Source organism: Patella vulgata, chromosome 2 (assembly GCF_932274485.2).
Source record: "Patella vulgata chromosome 2, xgPatVulg1.2, whole genome shotgun sequence".
In the NCBI taxonomy this organism is placed as follows: domain Eukaryota; kingdom Metazoa; phylum Mollusca; class Gastropoda; family Patellidae; genus Patella; species Patella vulgata.
The window spans coordinates 89,088,533-89,105,237 of NC_065880.2; the positions used below are offsets into that span (position 1 = coordinate 89,088,533).

At 36.5% G+C, this 16,705-nt stretch overlaps 1 protein-coding gene across 1 annotated transcript in view; it reads right to left on the reverse strand.

The window, feature by feature from the left end:
- Positions 1-16,705, reverse strand: part of LOC126810054 (xylosyltransferase 2) — a 70,097-nt gene that overhangs the window by 18,399 nt on the left and 34,993 nt on the right. The window contains exon 2 of the mRNA XM_050535001.1: positions 15,177-15,429. Coding sequence (XP_050390958.1) covers positions 15,177-15,429 — 253 coding nt within the window. The remainder of the gene's footprint in view (positions 1-15,176; positions 15,430-16,705) is intronic.

The window sequence follows — 16,705 nt, forward strand, 5'->3', positions numbered from 1 at the left end:
ACAAACTAGGTCATTTCGGGACAGACATATGGTTCAATTTTATTTCAATAATTGGCTTGTTTGTTTCTTCAAGGGTCTGTCTGTCTGTCTCTCTCTCTCTCTCTCTCTCTCTCTCTCTCTCTTTGTAAATATCTTTGTAAATAGTGAATGGAATTCAACCATTTTTAGATTGATATTACTATTGAAGATTCATCTTTCACAATATTGCATCAGGACTTTACACTGGGTAACAGCTTTAAACCTGACACAAGTACAAATTACATGATTTTTGATGATTTTAAATGATTTTTAAAAAATTTTAAACAAAGATTTGATATATTAAACGAATGTGAATGATACCCGGATTACAGTGTTAAGTAATTTCTAAAACCTTTTTTTAGTCTAGTAACTTTTCTTTTTCATTGACTTTTTTTCAATAGATTTATAAGTTTTCAATAATTTTTTCTCCTAACTCAGTGAAAATTGGTATCAGACATTCTAGAGACTGTATCGATAACATCTGTATCGATGCACAGCTAAATATAGCAAGAATTCTCCCTCTTATGCTACGATTTACATCAAAATAAAGAAGTTCTAAGCTTTCTATTAACATCTTTCAATCTGGGACAACAGGGTTTATAACATATTGATATAATTTAATCCAAGTTGTGTACATGATGTCAAATATGTATGTTGAAGATGTTTACAAAGACAAGTCAATTACTTCCATATTCTTCTGTCAGACTGGAATGATCTGGAAAAATACCTCAGTTAAGTTGAACAGAGAAACAGGCTGTGGCCTTTAAAGAGAGAGAAGGAAAGAGAAATGGGGTTTAATGTCCACTTGACACAAATAAGGTCATTTCGGGTTTAACAGGCTGTGGTCTTAAGAGAGAGAGAGGGAGAGAGAAATGGGGTTTAAAAACCACTCGACACAAACTAGGTCATTTCGGGACTAACACATGGTTCAATTTTATTTCAATAATTCGCTTACACGTAGGTGTCTTGGAAACCGGAGGACCTGGAGAAAACCCATGAGCTTGGACAGGCGATCCTTCACCTCGTCATGGACAACCGGGGAATAGAAAACACGCCAGTTGAATCAATGAAACACCTTATGATACAATGTGCACACGCTAACCTTCACCTTGTCATGGACAACCGGGGAATAGAAACCACGCCAGTTGAATCAATGAAACACCTTATGATACAATGTGCACACGCTAACCTTCACCTTGTCATGGACAACCGGGGAATAGAAACCACGCCAGTTGAATCAATGAAACACCTTATGATACAATGTGCACACGCTAACCTTCACCATGTCATGGACAACCGGAGAATAGAAACCACGCCAGTTGAATCAATGAAACACCTTATGATACAATGTGCACACGCTAACCGTTCGAACATCCAACCCCCCTGTGGTCTTTAACGGAGATCATATATGTATATATGTACGTTTAGATATGATTAAAAGGTACATGTAATATATATGTATATGTGTACATGTAGACTTGATTAAAAGGTACATGTAATATATATGTATGTGTATGAGTAGACTTGTTTAAAAGGTCACTTGATATTGATAATATCAGACACGTCTATATGGTATGAAACATGGTATATTGCATGCTTGTTTTCATTTAAACCTTGAAGGTTGTCACCTTCCCTGTCAGACTAATATCGCACTCTTTACAAATCAACTGGAGGGTTGGATGGACGAATGGTTAGCACGCTTGCCCTGTATCATACGGTCTGTCATTGAGTCAACTGGCGTGGTTTCGAATCCCCGGTTGTACGTGACAAGGAGTAGGGTCGCCTGTCCAACCTCGTGGGTTTTCTACGGGTCCTTCGGTTTCCTCCCACTGCTAAAGACCCCTACGTGCAAGCGAATAATTGAAATAAAATTGAACCATATGTTAGTCCCAAAATGACCTAGTTTGTGTCAAGTGGACTTTAAACCCCATCTCGCTCTCTCGCTCTCATGACAAGCTGATCGATAATATTATCTAATCCTACCGATTTCTGTCAGTCATCCATTCTCATAAATACAGGATGTGGTTATAAAAATAGACGATCATGTCAATATGTCAGTTATTATTAAACAAAATATATGTTCGCTGCCCATCCTCCATAAATATCTGCCTCATATCAACATGTCAGTTATTAAACATAATAGATCCTTGCTACCCATCCTCTATAAATACTGAAAGATAGGTTGCCAGGCAATGCAACAGCTAAGTGGTCTGGGCAGTCAACACAGGTTGTCACATATGTATTCTTTTGTAGGTAATGGGAACTTTTAGCATCAATTTCTCCATCTCAATAAATACCAAAAAACACAAGACCATCTTGTGAAAATGTCATTTATTACAATAAAATAAATGACAATGTTAAAATCCATGAAGTATCAAAACATCTTCGGTGACAATAAAATATATAATCTGTCAAACTGATTATTTACATGGTATGACCCAGAGAAAACCCAGGCGACCCTACTCCTCGTCATGTACAACCCAGTTCACGCAAAAGATCCCTTGGCAGTTTAAATAACATGATGAGTAGTGGGTGGAGAACAGTTTGACGTTAATTACCATTTCATTTCAGATTTTTAATTATGGACTAAAGTGTGGACTAATATTAGGCTGATTTAAACTATCTGATGTGTACATACATGTACATGTACACGCTGGCATACACTCAAAAGTTCCCTTGTCGGTTGGTGGAAAGTACAATGTTAATCCCCATTTTAGATTTTTAATTATAACTATTTTAACATGAATACTGTCATAAAGTTGTCTGTGGCTTTGGAATAACACTATCTAATGTTTGTTAAACACCTCCTCCACAAGTGTGGTTACCATTTTATCATTTATAGCCCGGACGTGTTGACGTACCTAAATATCAACTCATTGTACCAACAGAAACAGATCGACAAAAGGAATTGTTATTAATGTAACATGTCTGGAGTCTGGTGAATTATCTTCGTAAAATGTTTACGCAGCTTTTATTCAAAGGGGACGAACTCTCTGTTATGTTATGGAAATTATGGTCAATATGCCATGTAAATAGATTTAGTGATTGCCACCATAATACAACTGGGAATATAAGAGTGAATGGAGGTTTTGACAATATAATGATATATAACATCTCTCTCTACTTACCGGGTGAAAATGGATACGACTGTCTACAAGGGTAATTAGGCCTAAAAACAAATATCAATTTGACCAGTGTCTGATGTTACTGACAAATGTGCAGACATTCTGAAACTTTATTGATCAAATTTTTGGGTAGAAAGAATTTGTGTTTTCCATTCTATGCTAATATCATATCCCTAGAACCAAAAACCACAAAAAACGGATGGAGTACAAGTGTTATTTATAAATGATCAAAGTAACAAGAAATATTAGTTTAGTGTATCCATTCTGTAAAATATTCCCTGGCACCAAAAACAACAAACAAAGCAACGGATCCATGTACAATGTCATATATTAATGACTATAGTAATATGAGATGTGAGTTTAGTTGGCTCAATTCATAAATTCAAATACTTGTGTTTCCATTTTATACAATCTCCCTAGCACCAAAAACAACACGCCAAACAACCGGGCCCAGTTTTACAAAACATTCTGAGGGGTTGGATGGCTGAATGGTTAGCGTGCGTGCGCTGTATCATAAAGTCTGTCATTGAGTCGACTGGCGTGGTTTCGAATCCCCAGTTGTACGTGACAAGGAGTAGGGTCGCCTGTCCAACCTCATGGGTTTTCTCCAGGTCCACCGGTTTCCTCCCACTGCTAAAGACCTCAATGCGCAAGCGAATTAATGAAATAAAATTAAACCATATGTTAGTCCCGAAATGACCTAGTTGTGTCGAGTGTATGTTAGTCCAGAAATGACCTAGTTTGTGTTGAGTTGATATCTCTCTCTCCCTCTCTCTTTAGTCATAACTTGCAGCTATATGTATGGAACAAAAATTCAGGATTGAATTTCAATATATACTGTTTTTATACAACTTTCCATTTTAGTTCCTTGCCCCAGTCTTCATTAGCCCAGTTGGAGCAGAACAGTAGGATGTTAAACCCCATTTCATTTCAGTTCCTTGCCACAGAAAACAAGTGTCTGGATATCAAAGACTATGCACACCGGACAACCTGAAATCATTACTACAGGTGTCAGACATATGGTTGTTATAGCAACCAAACTACAACTTCCTGCTTTCTTTATTTTCTCTAGTTTTGGGTAGGATGATTACCCAGGTAAAATGTCTAGACGTAGTCCATGAATGTTTTCATAAGTTGATGATCTGATATTAAAAACATCTGGATTTAAGATGGCCGATGGTTTTTATTGTATAGTTTTTTATTTTTGATAACATTCCACGTGTTTGGGACACGGTACGAATCTAAGTACTGATTGGAAAGATCTTACAAATTTTGTTAACAAACATGATTTAACGAGGGAGAGAGAAATGGGGTTCAACATCCACATGACACAAACTAAGTCATTTCAGAACTAACATATAGTTCAATTATATTTCAATAATTCACTTGTGCATAGGGACCACAATTTAAAAATTCCCCTTCTATGAAACCACTAGCAGGTTAGAGAGAAAGAGAAATGGGGTTTAACGTCCACTCGACACAAACTAGGTCATTTCGGGACTAACAGTAACATATGGTTTAATTTTATTTCAATAATTCGCTTGCGCGTAGGGGTCTTTAGCAGTGGGAGGAAACCGGAGGACCTGGAGAAAACCCATGAGCTTGGACAGGCGACCCTACTCCTTGTCACGTACAACCAGGGATTCGAAACCACACCAGTCGACTCAATGACAGACTTTATGATACAGCGCGCGCATGCTAACCATTCAGCCATCCAACCCCCAACACTAGCAGTTGACCCGGATACCAAGGATATAGCCATGATCTGGATACAACAAGGACTCCATTGGAAATAAACCTAGTTTTAATTTAAGCAGATTTTTATGGGTTATCTTCAAGAGGCTGGTCATTCGTGGCATTATTACTTTTTCTCTCATCAAAATGAAATGAAATGAAATGGGGTTTAACGTCCTACTGTTCTGCTCCTAACCTGGGCTAATGAAGACGGGCATACGCCATACAGTGTGCTATGAGGGAAATTTTGCCCGGACAGCGGCACTACGGCCTACTCTTATATCGAATTCCAACTGCCAAGGGATCTTTTACGTGCACGCCAATGTGTACACGGGACCTCGGTATTTCGGCCCCTCCGTCCTGCATCACTGGCAAGGCAGGACCACGCCGGAAAATCTGGATGAACTTTCTCGGCCAATGCACTCTCATCAAAATCTTTTCATTTTATCATCATGTAACTTTATATTATCAACTCTATTGTCATCTTTGATATGTCTCTTGGAAAAATAAATAAATAAAAAAAAATAAAAAAACTCCGAAACCGGAAGTGGTGGTCCATAGCTATCTCTATACACAATTTTAGCCTCAGGGTAGCCCTAGTGAAGCCACCAACCCTGACCAGACTGAGACAAATGATGAGTCACAAATATTAGTAATAAAATGGGTTAGTGATTCAAACCTCTGAGTATTTGTTGCTTGAAGATATCTAATGGCTATGATGGACAATAAAATTACCCTAAAAGATAATTTGCTATCCTGGAAGCAGACGTTTCTGTCGAGTAACGACTTCTGGCTTTATTGGTCATTTTCGTAAGAGTTCTCATCTTTTTACATTGAGCTCTTGTGTCCCACCATAACAACACCTACTCACGATTACAGGTTGTTTATTGGTAATTTCAGCCTGTATAATGGCACTTCAGGCATCCCAGAACCACCAATTTATAATGGAGACTTGTAACCAGTATGTTCTAGCATCTATCATTTATTTTTCACACTGTTCTTCATCTTCCCCTCGAGTTGGCCATTTATCTTAATCAAAATTTATTGAGTTGTGAGAAAACTTGCAAGGGTTAAACACACTTCTAGGATGATTTGTATCTTGTTAAAGTGGCGTTCTCACTCTTATAAAGGGTTAAATGACTTGTATCTTGTTAAAGTGGCATTCACACTCTTATCAAGGGATTAACACTCATACATGCAGGATGACCTGTATCTTGCAGTCGTCGTTGTTTGTATTTTAGAGGAGAGTCGAAAAAAGATCCCCTTAATCAACAAATTGAAAAAATTGCTCCGCTAAAAAAGCTCTCCCAGTTTCGATAAGAAGAGTGATTTAGAAATTAAAGAGAATGATCTGATATTAAGGAGAGTGATTAGTTGTGTGTATGGGAAATGGTTCTGAAGATCAATAACTGCATGTTAGGAGGGTCTCCTGGATTCATAAATGATGATAATACCCCTGGGTCGACATTCAGGTTAGCGGCAGGCACTTGAGAGCGATCGCTCCCCTTAAAAAAACAATGCCTGATCTTGTTAAATCCTATGATTCACGCTTAATGTCACTTAAAGCGATTGAAGAAAAAAACATGACTGGGTTAATATAGAAAGTGCAGGATAATATCACTACACACGAAACAGAACAAACCAGATAGACATAGCAAGAAATAAATAACAAATATTAAATTAAGTGAATGGATCCGGGCACCAGATTTAAGTGTCTACTGCGCTGTCAGTCCTATAGGCCTGTAATAGTACAGGCTTCACTAGAAATAAAAAAAATTGGATTTACAAGAAAGAAAAATTGAGACCAGTCTTAAAGGGGCTAAACGCTGTTTTTGGTACCTAGAAATGGACACAAATAATGTAATATGATTGTATATAAATTGATTAACGTTCAATCGTTTCTGTTCCCGCTGGAATTTCTAATCAGTTATGTTCAGCGAAATACGTAATGGGTACAAATTGAATAACAGTCTTTAGCTTCTAGTTATTCCAGTCTATACTGGTAGTATTCTATTGTGGAATATGTTTAGCCTTGTTCATCCAGTTGCTTCAATACAAATTGCACTCAAAAGTATCCTAGCACGTGATTCGTGTGCCAAATTTAAATTGTTCATTTTGTGTTAAATATTGGATATCAGAAGCCCATCTTTTTACGATAAGATAACAACATCAATGTTGATTTAATTTGACCAATAAGTTGTGTTTTCAATGTTGAAGACTTTGGATGATACTGAGTTAAAGTCTTGCCTCCTAGCCTGGAGGTCGGATGTTCGATCCCTGCATTGGCATAATTCTCCCTTGTCAGTGATGCAGCACGGAGGGGCTGGCAAGGACAGCTGTCTAGTCGTTCGGAAGGGAAGAAAAACCAAGGTCCCGTGTACACTGGCGTGCAAATAAAAGATCCCTTGACAGTTGGAATTCGATATAAGAGTAGATTGTAGTGCCACTGTCCGGGTAAAATTTCCCTCATAGCACACTGTATTGTGTGTGCCCGTCTTCATTAGCCCAATTCGGAGCAGAACAGTTGGGCGTTAGAGAGAGAGAGAGAAATGAGGTTTAAAGTCCACTCAACACAAACTAGGTCATTTCGGGACTAACATATGGTTTAATTCTATTTCAATAATTCGCTTGCGCATAGTGGTCTTTAGCAGTGGGAGGAAACCGGAGGACCCAGAGAAAACCCACGAGGTTGGACAGTCGACCCTAATCCTTGTCATGTACAACCGGGGATTCGAAACCACGCCAGTTGACTCAATGACAGGCCTTATGATACAGCGCGCACGTGCTAACCATTCGGACATCCAACCCCCCTGTAGGACGCTAAACTCCATTTCATTTTATTTCTCCTATAAGCTTACCACTGTCTCTTCAAGTGATTTTTAACTCAAACTACAAATACATTTAATCTCTCTTAAAAGCATAATTTTTTTTTCGGCATCCTGGCGTGAATAATGAATCTGTCTAAAGTTGTTAATACTCACAGGAGTAAATAATCATCTAAAGCTTACATCCGAATCCGATTACAATCTTCTTGACTAAAGCAATAAATAAATAAAATGACACTTCGTGATCAAATCAGGAAAACTTGAAAAATAATGGTTGAAGTGTGTCGGTATAATCTTGTGGGTATAATTAACACAGATTCACGACTTGTCAAGAATTTGTCCAACATAAAGATTTTTTTTAAATAGTTCAACTAGAGATAGAAAGAAGAGGAGGTGTGAAAGAAGAGGGAGAAGGGGGGAGAGAAAATAAGAGAGGGGATGAAATAAGGGGGTGGGTGGAGATGAAGAAAACCACATCCAGAGAGAGATAGAGAGAGAGAGAGAAGGGATGAAAAAATATATGGGAAGGAATGAAATAAGGGCGTAGGGGTAGATATAAGAAACCACATTCAGAGAGAGAGAGAGAAAGAGAGAGAGAGAGAGAGAGAGAGAGAGAGAGGGTCGTACAAAGAGTTAAATGAGCTAGTTAAAGATACATTTTGGGAGATTAGATAAAGAGCGGACAGTTCTCTCTAAATTAGTTCTATTAAAGATACATTTTGGGAGATTAGATAAAGAGCGGACAGTTCTCTCTAAATTAGTTCTATTAAAGATACATTTTGGGAGATTAGATAAAGAGCGGACAGTTCTCTCTAAATTAGTTCTATTAAAGATACATTATGGGAGATTAGATAAAGAGCGGACAGTATAGTTAAAAAACAGATAATGTAAAGAGAATATGCTGAAAATTACTAAAGTCGGTATGATAAATAACAAAGTCTCGATTATCCATTTTGACGTTAAATCATCCATCCCAAATTGTATTCAAATCCAGTAAATATAGCAGGCTAGCGATGGCATCAAGAGTTGATTATGGTCTGGATAAGTTAATCAATCTCTAATTAATGATTTAGATAACATATCAGGCCTAAAGAAAGACGTGCAATAGACAGATTTAGCTCTTGTATAATGTATGTTTAAGTATAAAATTTGACTTTAAATAAAAAGAATGACTCTCCTTAAAAAATTTCATGTACTCCAAGTGATAAATATTCTAATTAATGGATGTTGAGACAAGTTGACATGAGACATGTCCATTTTATTTTATGTTCTCTTTCTTTCATAGAATCGATAAAATGAAGTGAGATATAAATATCAACGGCAACTTGAGATTAAATCTTTAATCTTCAGAACAGACGCAAGCTGACATCCTTTTCCCAATTTCAAATAAAAAAATCAATGGAAAAAATAACTCTCCGATGCAGAAAAGAGACACAGAGAGAGTGAGAGAGAGAGAAATGGGATTTAATGTCCACTCGACACAAACTAGGTCATTTCGGGAATAACATGGTTTAATTTTTATTTCAATAATTAGCTTGCGGGTAGGGGTCTTTAGCAGTGGGAGGAAACCGGAGGACCCCGAGAAAACCCTACTCCTTGTCACGTACAACCGGGGAATCAAAACCACACCAGTTGACTCAATGACAGACCTTATGATACAGAGCGCACACGCTAACCATTCGGACATCCACGCCCCCCCCTCTCAAAAGAGAAGAGTTAATATTTATATTTTGAAGCTTTATCTATACTAATATTTGTGACTGTCGTTTGTCTGTCTGTTTGTCTGTTCGGGGTTGGCGGCTACACTAGGTCTGCCCAGAGTCTGAAATTTGGGGTATAGGGGTAGCTCGGACTGGGGAGTAACACAGGCCAGGTGGCGTTAGTCTACCACTTCCGGTTTCAGGGTTATGACCCCCGAGCGAATGCCGGGCATTCTTCTAGTAACCATATAAATGTGAAAATATTGAAATTGACAATACATATTGATATTTTCCAATGACATCAACAAATAGTGTAATATGACATGTGCATTGATTTAATAGAAATCGGAGTGAACAGGCCCGTGATTTATTTATCAGAGGTATTTTTTATTGTTGAATTATTGCAACACAGAATACATGATAAGGAATGACTGTGTACCTTAGTCACCCTAAAAAATGTTCTTGGTCTCTATTTATGAAAATTTTTCCCTTTGCCTAAATCGGATCAGCAGTAGGCTCAGAATTTGACTAAGTCGGTTTCGTCTCGATGGTGTAAAGCACGGTTAGCTATTCCATGCACAGAGCCCCAGAATACTTTCCCCCTTTCATTTTGACTCAAATCAGCCTATTTAAAACACCGCAATAATATAATTTTTCCTTAAAACTGTAAACTCGCTGTCTGCTGTACGAGACACTTTCCGGGAAAATTTAGGACATTTTTCAAAGATGGCGACAAAACGGACGTTATCTACTTGCACCAAAACGGAAGTTGTCTACTCGCACCAAAACGAAAGTTATCTACTCGTACCAAAACGGAGGTTATCTACTCGCACCAAAACGGAAGTTATCTACTTGCACCAAACAGAAGTTATCTACTCGCACCAAAACGTAAGTTATCTACTCGCACCAAAACGGAAGTTGTCTACTTGCACCAAAACGGAAGTTATCTACTAGCATATACGAACAAAAGCTTCAAATGTGTGTTTGAATCAATTATCATCTGGCTCTTGCAGTTTATTTCTAATCGAGCTAAGATTGAATTTCGGTCTTCGGCTAACTCGGATCTTTGCTTAACTCGGATAAAATTGGTCAGTCCACTTAGATTCGACTTATGTGAAGTTTACTGTACAATGTACATGAGACGAAATGCCCATTTTATCATTGGCCAGATCACAGCAATTTCAACATTTCTTCTCTCTATTCTAGAGGTGAGATAATCAGTTATCATACAGAATACGGTACGCATATTTTATTAATATAGCTCTCTGGTTATCCCAGATGGGCGGTTGGTTATTACATAAAATATGGTACACGTATTGTTAATATAGTTCTCTGAAATAATCCCAGTAGGGATTTAGCAGCAAGCTATGATAATCACCGTTACAACATTTATATCTTATTCATATAATACTTGAAACTACTCTTATCGTTATCGCAAATAAAAAACCTTTTATCGATATGAAGAGCACTTGTCCAAATTGCAATAAACACTACCCTTGATGTTTTAGGAAAAGCTGAAAGTTTTTGGTGTGTTTTTTTTTTTTTTATCATACGAAAAAATGACTAGATTAAATAGAAATGATCTTAAAACAATATTTACAAACAAGTGTAAAAAATGAAATGAAATGGGTTTTAACACACTACTTTTCTAATAGTCATATAGTTATTAAGTAGGGACAGTATCTTGAAGGTAACATGGCTGCCAACTAAGTAGGGACAGTATCTTTAAAGTAACATGGCTGCCAATGAAATAGAGACAGTGTCTTTAAGGTAACATGGCTACCGATGTAGTAGGGACAGTACCGATGAAGTAGGGACAGTATCTTTAAGGTAACATGGCTACCAACAAAGTAGGGACAGTATCTTTAAGGTAACATGGCTACCAATAAAGTAGAGACAGTATCTTTAAGGTAACATGACTACCAACTAAGTAGGGACAGTATCTTTAAGGTAACATGGCTGCCAATGAAGTAGGGACAGTGTCTTTAAAGAAATATGGCTACCAATGAAGTAGGGACGGTATCTTTAAGGTAACATGGCTACCAACGAAGTAGGGACAGTATCTTTAAGGTAACATGGCTACCAATAAAGTAGGGACAGTATCTTTAAGGTAACATGGCTGCCAACTAAGTAGGGACAGTATCTTTAAGGTAACATGGCTAGGGACAGTATCTTTAAAGTAACATGGCTACCAATGCAGTAGGGACAGTGTCTTTAAGGTAACATGGCTACCAACGAAGTAGGGACAGTATCTTTAAGGTAACATGGCTGCCAATGAAGTAGGGACAGTGTCTTTAAGGTAACATGGCTCCCGATGTAGTAGGTTCAGTGCCTTTAAGGTAATTTACCGACATAGTTATTTATTGATGATGAAAAACTGACTACTTGTTTTATATCAAATCAAAAACCAATTTGTCAGAACGAGAAGAAAAGCAACCCTTTTGTCAATGATTTTAAACCAAATCATGAAGTCGAGTAGAATTTATGAGGACAAATTTTATCGGAGTTTTAAATTGGAAGATTGAGGGGGGAATGGATGTTGTCAAGTTTAAATTATTTCTCCGTGTAACAGGAAAATTTGATAGATCTAACTGTGTCTGTTGCTGGCAGCAATCTCACATAATTTTTTTTCAAGTACCATTATTAAAAGAGGATTAGGTTCCTGTTTTTCTTTAACTGTCTCTTGTACCAGGAAGAACTTTGTGAACTTTGAGAAAATTGAACCTACTCTGGTAGAGAGAGAGAGAGAGAGAGAGAGAGAAAAAGAGTTTAACTGGACCAACATAAAGTCTAATTTTATTTCAATAATTCACTTGCGAGTAGAGGTCTTTATAGCAGTGGGAGGAAACCGGAGGACCTTGAGAAAACCCACGAGGTTGACAAGCGACTCTACTCCTTTTTCACGTAAAACCGGGGAATCGAAACCACGCCAGTTGACTCAATGACAGACCTTATGATGCAAGGCGCACGTGCTAACCATTCGGCCATTCCCCACCCCCATCCCCACCTCCTCAGAAACAACCTAAGGCTCTCAATTCATATACAATCGATGCGAAACTTATCTCCCCTATTCTGTAGATAACATCCCGAATAGAATATTCCTGGTTCACATCGTACATTTTTACTTGTGTTAATTATGCGGTTGGATATATGAGTTTAGGACTGTTGCTTGAATTGCCTGTAAATGTGTCATGCTTTTAACTGTCTGATGATTGAATCGTTAATCAAGGTAATTGCGTGAGAAAATTAGGACAGCTGCATTCATTCAAACCTGGCAGATTCATCAAAAATTTCAGGTAAAAATGCAGATAAACCAATCTCTTTCTAATTAATTTCTACATAAACTTATACACTTGAATTATTTCAATCTTATAATTCAGTTTTCACAAGTTTAAATTTAGACCAGAAAGATTTAAATCTTCTACATAAAAACTTGAATTAAGACCAGAATGATTTCAATTTTCTACTTTAATTCTGTTTAAATTAAAGAGAATCTGTCCATCGAAATTTGAAAAATTTTAATGTTTGATTATAAAAGTTAGAGATACATTATGGGAGATTAGATAAAGAGCTGACAGTTCTCACTAGAATAATTAAAAACAAGATAATGTAAAGGGTATTTGCTGAAAATTTCAGTCAAATTGCTTTACTATAAGCCGAGAAAACTTTATTTTAAAATCACTGTAGCCTCGATTGTCATTGTTACTGCTGTCACGATAATTAACAAAGTCTCAAACAAAGTCTCGGTTATCCAGTTTTGAGTTTAATCATCAAGGACGTTGAACAGCAGATCAGATTAAAATCTGTTGAAAATCGAAAACATATGAGGGCACCGAGAGTTGATTATGGTCTTTTCATATTGATAAATGTCTAATTAATAGTTTATATATATAACATTTCAGGCCTACAGAAAGACCTGCAATAGGCAGATTTAGCTCTTGCATAAAATTGGTTGGGCTTAACAAAATTTGATTAGAATAGTTGAGCCAGCAAATATGTGAACAGTCCATTCTGCACATTTGAATTTATTGGTATTTTGTCGTTTGTTAATCAGCCATTTTTTAATTAACTCTGCATTGTCTTCTGGGATATGTTTTCCTTTTCTCATTACAAATGGTGCTCAAAATCATTATAGCCGTAGATACACGACTCCTGTGGTGATTTAAAATGTTCACTGCCTCCCAAACAGTTGACATTATTCCATATTTTCACGGCAAGATAACAACATCAACATTGATTGAAATGGACCAAAATTGAATTCTAGCTCGTGTTTTTAATTTCGAATATTATTGATAATATTGAGTTAGAGGTTCAGCTCGGGACTTTAAAATTTATCAAGATATTCAACCAAGCCAGATTAATTCAAACTTTTATTAGATTTTCTCAGCTCTACGAACAAGAAACTTGAATCCACGAATTAAAACCTGTCTGAGCCTTTAACACTATCAAGGAAAAACAAGCTGGAAGATGTCAGCCGCACAAGAAACGACGGCCATAAACCTATCATCCTTACCCCAAATAATAGCCAGAAATAATTGGCACAGAGAATAAAGATGTCCGCAAAATTTGTTCAAACACTTTAAAGTTTGTGGAAACCGCGAGGAAACGACAATAAACAGACGGTAATCACATGCTCCGATCGTCGTAAAAAAATTTCAATGGTGAGAACTAAAACCCAGCGAAGAAATGGCGGGAACAAATTACACTTGGAGTATTGATTGCAATAAAAAAAAAACGCGAAAACTCAATGACAAAAAATAATGGAGTACCCTGGGCTGAGATGTTTGAAGAATTGAATTTCGTTGCCGAATAGAAGATTAAATAAGATAAAACTGGTGATGAATTGCGGAGGTCGCGGAGGTCGCAGCCGTCAGCGTGGAAATCAAACGCCTTTTCTAACTTGACATTCGTCATAAATGTCACTTAAGATAAATTGCAGATTTGATTGAATCTGGAAGTGAACACCAGTGTACTTTTTGAGGTTACATCGTGGTTACAGGATCGACAGGAAGTGGTGCCAAGAGATTTTTTTCAGATATTTTGTGAATAGAATAAAAATTGTGTTTAAGAAATAAATAATGCAGTTGGAATACAATATTGATAGTTGTCTGTGAGGTATTTTTTTTTAATGTCTTCTTTCAAGGCTTAGCAAAAATAAGTGGCTTATTTTCAACACAGCTTGATAAAAAAATAAGTAATATATTTTCATGGTTTGGTGGCATATTTTCATGGGTTGGTGAAAATAAGTAATATATTTTCATGGTTTGGTGAATAATGAGTATTATATTTTCATGGTTCGGTGAAAATAAGTGGCATATTTTCAAGGCTTAGCAAAAATAAATAATATGTTTTCATGGTTTGATAAAATTAAGTAATATATATTCATGGTTTGGTAGCATATTTTCATGACTTGGTGTAAATAAGTGTCATATTTTCACGGCTTGTTGACAAGAAGTAATATTTTTCATATTTTGGTGAAAATAAGTGACATATTTTTATGGCTTGGTGAAAATAAGCGACAGTTTCATGGTTTGGTGAAAATAAGTAATACATTTTCATGGTTTGACAAAAAAATAAGTGGCATATTTTCATTGTTTGGTGGCATATTTTCATGGTTTGGTGAAAATAAGTAACATATTTTCATGGTTTGGTGAAAATATGTTACTTATTTTGATGGCTTGATAAAAAATAAGTGACATATTTTCATGGCTTGTTGAAAATAAGTGACATATTTTCATGGTTTGGTGAAAATAAGTGAAATTTAAAATACTAACCTTCAACCGGACACGACCTTGGAAGACTTTTAACATATAGTTTCTTTTCTTGTTCCAAGCAGACGACATCAGCAATCTCCTGACGACATTTGTTGGTTTTGGCTCGTTCAAGTGCCGACAGCGCATCTTTACCGATTATCTTACACTTGGGTATAAAAGTAGTATGAGGTGCTGGAGGTTCTAATTCAACAACTTCCTCGTCACCATGGACACTATTATCTACATCATCTGATAAACCTTGTATATTTACAGCCTGAAATTAAAAAAATTTACTTGGTTTGATATTTGTTATTTATTGCTTGCATTGTCTGTAGAGTTTGTGTGTAGAGCTGCCCCTTCTGCACAAACTAAAACTTGTCAACTGATGACCTTAAATAAGATATACTTGATGGACTGCCTCATTAATGTAGCTTTTGATAGAATGTCTCTTTAATCTAGCCTTTAATCTAGCTGTTGATAGATTGTCTCTTTAATCTAGCTATTGATAGATTGTCTCTTTAATCTAGCTATTGATACAGTGTCTCTTTTATCTAGCTATTGACACAGTGTCTCTTTATTATGGCTATTGATGGACTGACTGCCTCTGTAATCTAGCTATTGATAGACTGTCTCTTTAATCTGGTTTTTGATAGATTGTCTCTTTAATCTAGCTATTGATAGACTGTCTCTTTAATCTAGCTATTGATACATTGTCTCTTCAATCTAGCTATTGATAGATTGTCTCTTTAATCTAGCTGTTGATAGACTGTCTCTTTAATCTTTTGATAGACTGTCTCTTTAATCGAGCAATTGATAGATTGTCTCTTTAATCTAGCAATTGATAAACTCTCTTTAATCTTTTGATAGATTGTCTCTTTAGCTATTGATAGATTGTCTCTTTAATTTAATAATAAGGTTGTGTATAGATGGTCTCTTTAATTCTTCCCCCATGTATGTGCATTGATCCGCAATCAATCACTTCTTGTGAAAAATGTTTCACATAAAACCAACATGAACGTATGCATCGAGAATCCAAAACTCAAATTCTTTTTTTTTTTTAATTATCCTCAAAGCAGACACAGAATTAAAACCAACATCAACACATGCACCTAGCATCCAAGCATCCAACTTAAAATTCTTTTTTTTTTTAATTATCCTCAAAGCAGAATCAGAATTAAACCATAGTTAATTTTGTCTCTGAGTAGAATTTGATCAGAATCTGAGAACAGATCGCGATACCATTGCCTTGTAATCAATCCATCGATCTCTTCCAAACCATTGATGATTTTCAGCAATCTAGAAATCAATTCACCATAAAGGGCACCATACTGATTAAAAAGATCAATTCAACCAATCAAATTCAGGTAATTTTATAGATTTTCTGTCCATGTTATATTTTATTAGTCCCGACACAAATAGCCGAAAATCGTGTAATTTGTAATGTACAGGACGTTTACGAGGATGTTCTATTAAAAGGTAATTTTTGAATCAGAAGCTGAAGATAGAGCCGATTCCACTTGTGAGGCCTCTCCAATCCCCCACCCATACGA